The sequence below is a fragment of the Cyberlindnera jadinii genome (genome assembly GCF_001661405.1).
Source record: "Cyberlindnera jadinii NRRL Y-1542 unplaced genomic scaffold CYBJAscaffold_4, whole genome shotgun sequence".
Taxonomy (NCBI): domain Eukaryota; kingdom Fungi; phylum Ascomycota; class Saccharomycetes; order Phaffomycetales; family Wickerhamomycetaceae; genus Williopsis; species Williopsis jadinii.
The window spans coordinates 138,047-143,569 of NW_017963655.1; the positions used below are offsets into that span (position 1 = coordinate 138,047).

Genomic DNA, 5,523 nt, shown 5'->3' on the forward strand with positions numbered 1-5,523 from the left:
ATCTTTGTACTCTGAAATCACGTCCACCTTGGAGCTACCGGATTGAGCAATTCTCTGTAAGATCCACAGAGCTCAACCTTTGAGTTGATCATGTCTACGATACCTTATGAAGTAGTGCTATTTCAGTACTTCTGCGAATATATAAGAGGAAACCCTTCTGCATAAGAAAATTCCGATATAGTGTAACGGCTAGCACGGTTCGCTTTCACCGAGCAGACCCGGGTTCGACTCCCGGTATCGGAGCTTTTTTTTTTCAAAAACATACACCTCTCAATATCAAATCTGAGTGATTGACACTGTTTTATCGATATGAAAACAGATTCCATTTTACCAATTGCAGAGCCTATCCAACAACATGACATTATCTCATTGTTCTTGCCAAATGAACAATAAATAAGTTATGCATTTTTTGTCGTATAAATAGTATAAATATATTTGTTCCTGCAGCTGGGCCTTCATGGTTCAACAATCTCCAACTGCACAGTCTCATTCAAGGAGGAGTGGGTCAATCCATCAATTGCGAAGCCATTCTCACTAACAAACAAGATATGGTTATCCACAACTGTATCTTCAGTTACGTGTGCTGGTGAAGGTTTCCCCAAATCTATGGATTCCAACACAAACTTCTCTCGAAGGTCGAACGAATCGATCGACTCGTCGAGATCAACTATGAGTAATTCTGCAGTCTGTGCATCTTCCAACTGCGCATCCTTGAGTACAATTGGAGCGTTATCTTCCTGGTATAGAGGGCTCCCTGCTGTTATATGATGAATCTTTGAGGTTCCATTAGAATCTGTCACCTTTGCGTAAGCGTCAAACGAGGCACTGCGGTTCTTCAAGAGGTCGATCAGAACAGAGCACGCGCCTCTGTTGTTCAATTCATAGATGACATTACCGTCAGCCTTGGTGATGGTGTAGGCCTCCTTGTGCAATGGCTTAAGGTTGTGCAAATGTCTCAACAGATTCACAGACATTGGTAACTCCAATTCCAACTCACTAACGTTTTGAATAGGAGAATGCAGCCCCATGGAAACACTCAGCCATGAGAAGCTGTTAATGGACTCGAAATACTCACCTTCTGGGAAGAGGTCGAGACTCGTTCCTTGGAATTGAAGGCGCAGCTTGGTCTTGTTTATGTCCCATTGGTCCAAAGATGGAGTCTCCAATGGTTTCCAAGATCGCACTCCTAGGCGAGATGACAACCACAGATGACTGACCGTCTCAACACCTTTGCTCTTTGGATTGGATGCAATCACCACAGATAGATCCGGTAACTCCTGCTGAAGATCCGTGGTTTGCTCCACCACTTGCGAGACAGAATCATTCGTCGTGAAGCACAGTAAAGAACGAGGCTCAAAGGGTAAGCTGGCTAGTGCATTTCTCAGCTGGTACTTCTGGAAATTGTACACTGTTTGTGCCACATGCTGTCTAAACAGTGTTGTTGTTCTCTTCATTGTCTGCCCTCGTTTCACTGCTAACCTCTCTTACCCTTTGTTGTCTACAAAGGCCCTTTGGTGATGGCTATCTTCCTGTCTGTGTGGGGAATGGACGACTATCCAAGCAGAGTTTAATCAGCGGCTAATACAAAGCGCTCTCCACCCACTTCCTGCTGGCCTCCACCTCCCACACGACGAAACAACCGCGGCGGGAAGCGCGCGCTTTTAATTTACTTTTTGGTAGGGGCAGCAATGTCCGCGAGCTCGTACTGGGCCCAGAAGTATTGTGGGGTAAAAACAAGCGGCAAGACAGAGCGGCAAAGAAGACACAAAAAGTATATAAACAAAGGGCTCTGGATGTTTGCTTTGTTTTGATTGACTGGCTGCTTCAACACAGCTTCAGTTGGCCAATAGGGCGGGAAAGAGGAATGTCTTCAGAGGAGATGCAAAGGGAAAGAGCGCAGTGCTCTTTCAACACGAGAGAGCTTACGCACTTCCTCGATAACGGAGCTGAGAACACGGCTAAGCTGGAGAAGATGATGCTTCAGTTCGAAAGGGACCCGGTGTTTAAGATCCCACTGTACGATCTCTCTTGGAAAGAGCAGCGTGAGATGACGTTCAGGAGAATCACCAGAATGGTTCCCTTCATCGCGAGTGATACTGAAGAGGAGTTCATCAAGCGGTTTGGGCTCTTGGGGATCTTTGATGGAGCTACATACACCAGACTGGGTGTTCACTATGGCCTCTTTATTCAGACAGTGAGAAGCATGGGCACATCTGAGCAGGTGCAGAAGTGGATCGTTGATAAAGGCGGTGTGAACTGCCACAAGTTCTTTGGCTGCTTTGGTATGACGGAGTTGACACATGGATCAAACGTTGCCGGGTTGCAGACCATTGCGGAATACGATCCGGATGAAGATGTGTTTGTCATAAACACGCCAAACTTGGGTGCTACGAAATGGTGGATTGGAGGTGCTGCTCATAGTGCTACGCATTGTGTTGTCTATGCCAGATTGGTGGTTAAGGGTCGGGATTATGGTGTCAAACAGTTCATCGTGCAGTTGAGAGACATTGACACGTTTGAACTGTTGCAAGGAATAGCCATTGGTGATATTGGTAAAAAAATGGGCCGTGACGGCATTGATAATGGCTGGATTCAATTCACAGACGTTGCGATTCCAAGGGATAACATGTTGTGCAAATACACACAGGTTGACGATGAAGGCAACGTTTCCAAACCTAAATTTGCAGAGCAGATGGGTTATGCAGCTTTGGTTAAGGGAAGAGTATCCATGGTGACTGATTCTTATAATACCGGTAAGAGATTCATCACAATTGCATTGAGATATGCAGCGATGAGAAGACAGTTCGGTAAAGATAACGAAGGAAATGAAAAGAAGATTATCGACTACACTCATCACAGAAGAAGATTGTTCCCTTTGCTCGCTTCTGTTTTCGCCATGAATTCTTCAAGTATTGAAGTTGAAGCATTCCAATCTAAAGTTCAAGAACAAGTTATTGAAGGTAACATCGCTGAAGCTATTCCAAACTTGAAGGATTTGTTTGCCCTCTCAGCTGGTATGAAGGCATTTGGTACTTGGGAAACATGTAAGATTATTGATGAGGGAAGACAAAGCTGTGGTGGACATGGTTACTCTGCATATAATGGCTTCGGTCAAGGCTATAATGATTGGGTAGTACAATGCACTTGGGAGGGAGATAACAATGTGTTGAGTTTGAGCTGTGGAAGAGCACTAATTCAAAACTATTTATCCATGGAGAAGGGTGAGGCCCTTGGTATCTATTCAGCTTATTTGAAGAACAATGAGAACATGGAACTCAAGTCCGAGGATTTGAACAACACCGCTGTTTTAATAAAGGCTTGGGAGACCATATCGAGAAATTTGATTAAGAAAGCTACAAATAGTTATGCAAAGTTCTTTTCTGAGACGAAAGACCAGGAAGCATCGTTTGAAAAGGTCTCCTCGAACAGGTTCCAAATTGCAAAGATCCACACGAAATTGTTGACTTTGAAGACTTTCTACCAAAGAATTCAAAGTGCAAATGAATCAGTTAAACCTGTCCTATCTCTGTTGTGTAACTTGTATGCACTCCATATCACATCTGAGAACATTGCCGAGTTTTACTCGTTTGGAGTAATTAGAGGTTCAGACTTCTACGAAGATCTCAACTATATGATTGATCAGCTCAATGACAGATTGAGACCTGATATCGTTGGTATCACAGACGCTTTCAATTTGAGTGACTTCTTCCTCGGTTCGCAAATTGGGAAGAGAGATGGTAATATCTATGAGTCGTATTTCTCGTTTGTAAATGGTCAGACTGGTAAGGAGATGAAACCATTCTATTATGACAGCACTTATAAGCCATTCCTACATAGAGAGCTGAAGAAGAGTGACAATGATGCAGCTGAATGATCCGTTAATTAACAAGGTGTATACCTTGTCCTCCGTTGACCAATACATCCCTTATGTTTTCGATGGTTCTCAGCGTAGAATTTCTAAAGTTATCCTCTGTGAACGATCCCAGATGTGGCAGTATGGTAACATCATGTCTGTTTACGAATCTTGGGTCTATGTTCGGCTCATTCTGGAAAACATCCAAGCCTGCAGAGTTGATGGTTCCATCGTCCAATGCCTTCAACAGCACATCTTCATCGATGGCAGATCCACGTCCAATATTGACAACTCTAGCACCTCTTTTGAACAGTTTTATGGTATCCTTGTTGATAAGGTGTGTTGTTTCAGAACTGTGTGGGACAGCCAATACCAACAAGTCAACGTGTGGAATCAGCTCCTCGAATGAATTGAAATAAGTCGGTTTGTACGGTAAACCTGACAATTCGCCATCTTTCAATGGCGTTCTCTTGGTATAAGATATCTCCATGCCAATGGCCCATAGCCTAATGGCAATCTCCTTGCCAATTGAGCCCAGTCCAACGATCCCTGCAACTTTACCAGCTGGTGAGTTCAAAGCCTTCCCACCAACGGTCACGTATTTCGTATAGTTCTTTCTCTTTGGGTCAGTTGGAGGCAGAGGCTCCCTTGTCTTGGTGTCTACGTCTGTTCCGCCAATCACCTCTCTTGCCTTGGCAATGCTCCCGTTGCTCTCCCTGAGCTTGCGTTCAAAGAAGTGCGTGTATCTAAACGTCCCCAGTGTCAACTGCAATGCGATGTCTGCCACGTCCTTTGAAGGCGCATCGCCAATGTTCACGAGATGAATCCCCCTTGATCTCAATTGGGCACCGTCGATACGATCATGCCCAACCCATGGAAGGGCAATGACTCTCAATGTCTCCGGGAAATAGTCAATGAGGTCGTTAAACGGATACTGCAGCCTGATGACGGCTCCTGTCAGCCAAATGGCTTCGACATCGTTCAGGTCGCCTGTTCGAAACAGCTCCTTGATGTCTTCAAACGGCTGGTCAAATGATTTGTACACAACATTGAAATCCTTCTCAAACTGGCGGAACTCTGGTATATGATCTGGATACTCCTCGTTCGATAGAGAAGCAACAGGATAGAGGACTTTAGGGGCACCCATGGCTTGACTGTGGTCAATTGACTGCTGATGCTGATATGTCGGTGGCAAACACAGAGACGGCCCAGTAAATATATATAGCTGTGAGTTACTCCAAGTCTAGGCAACGGCAATGATCAACACTTCATCATTGGTGGCTATACATTCGCAATCCACGTATGGAAACGCAATCGGAGTTGTTGCCTGTTTGGGCCTTATATGCGATGCCGGCCCTTCCTACAGAGAGCCGTCCACTCCACTGGCTGTGTAGCATACTGGCGTGGTAGCTGTGATACCTGGTGAGCTTTCTACGACGGGGTTGCTGGCTGTGTCGCTCTTATCGACGGCTTAAGTCGTCGCCTTCCATAGCAGCAGGTTATATCATAGGCACAATTATATGATGATATAATTATATAATTATAATATTTATAACAATTATCGCGACGTACACCGCCGGCGCTGCGATCCCTCCCAAACACATCCATTCTCCGAATCTGCTTCCATCTTCCTTTCCCCCTACCACCAATCCCTTGTCCAGTGATTGAGC

The 5,523-nt window shown here is 45.0% G+C and overlaps 3 protein-coding genes and 1 non-coding gene across 4 annotated transcripts in view; 3 read left to right on the forward strand and 1 right to left on the reverse strand.

The window, feature by feature from the left end:
* CYBJADRAFT_177043 (uncharacterized protein) overlaps positions 1 to 1,008 on the forward strand; it is a gene marked incomplete at both ends in the record, with an annotated part of 3,235 nt that extends 2,227 nt beyond the window's left edge. The window contains one exon of the mRNA XM_020216836.1: positions 971 to 1,008. Within this exon, the coding sequence (XP_020071210.1) occupies positions 971 to 1,008 (38 nt within the window). The remainder of the gene's footprint in view (positions 1 to 970) is intronic.
* CYBJADRAFT_t65 lies at positions 172 to 243 on the forward strand. Its single transcript has one exon. It is a non-coding gene; the product is annotated as a tRNA-Glu (tRNA).
* An 871-nt stretch (positions 1,009 to 1,879) lies between the features above and the next one.
* On the forward strand, positions 1,880 to 3,874 carry CYBJADRAFT_125471 (acyl-coenzyme a oxidase 3; the record flags this gene model as incomplete). Its single annotated transcript, XM_020212597.1, has 1 exon — positions 1,880 to 3,874. The coding sequence occupies one exon, from the start codon at positions 1,880 to 1,882 to the stop codon at positions 3,872 to 3,874; it is 1,995 nt and encodes a 664-aa protein (XP_020071211.1).
* Positions 3,875 to 3,878: 4 nt separating this feature from the next.
* On the reverse strand, positions 3,879 to 5,000 carry CYBJADRAFT_125399 (uncharacterized protein; the record flags this gene model as incomplete). The annotated part of the gene is made up of 1 exon (XM_020212588.1): positions 3,879 to 5,000. One exon carries the CDS (start codon positions 4,998 to 5,000, stop codon positions 3,879 to 3,881), a length of 1,122 nt encoding a protein of 373 aa, XP_020071212.1.
* Between the last annotated feature and the right edge of the window lie 523 nt (positions 5,001 to 5,523).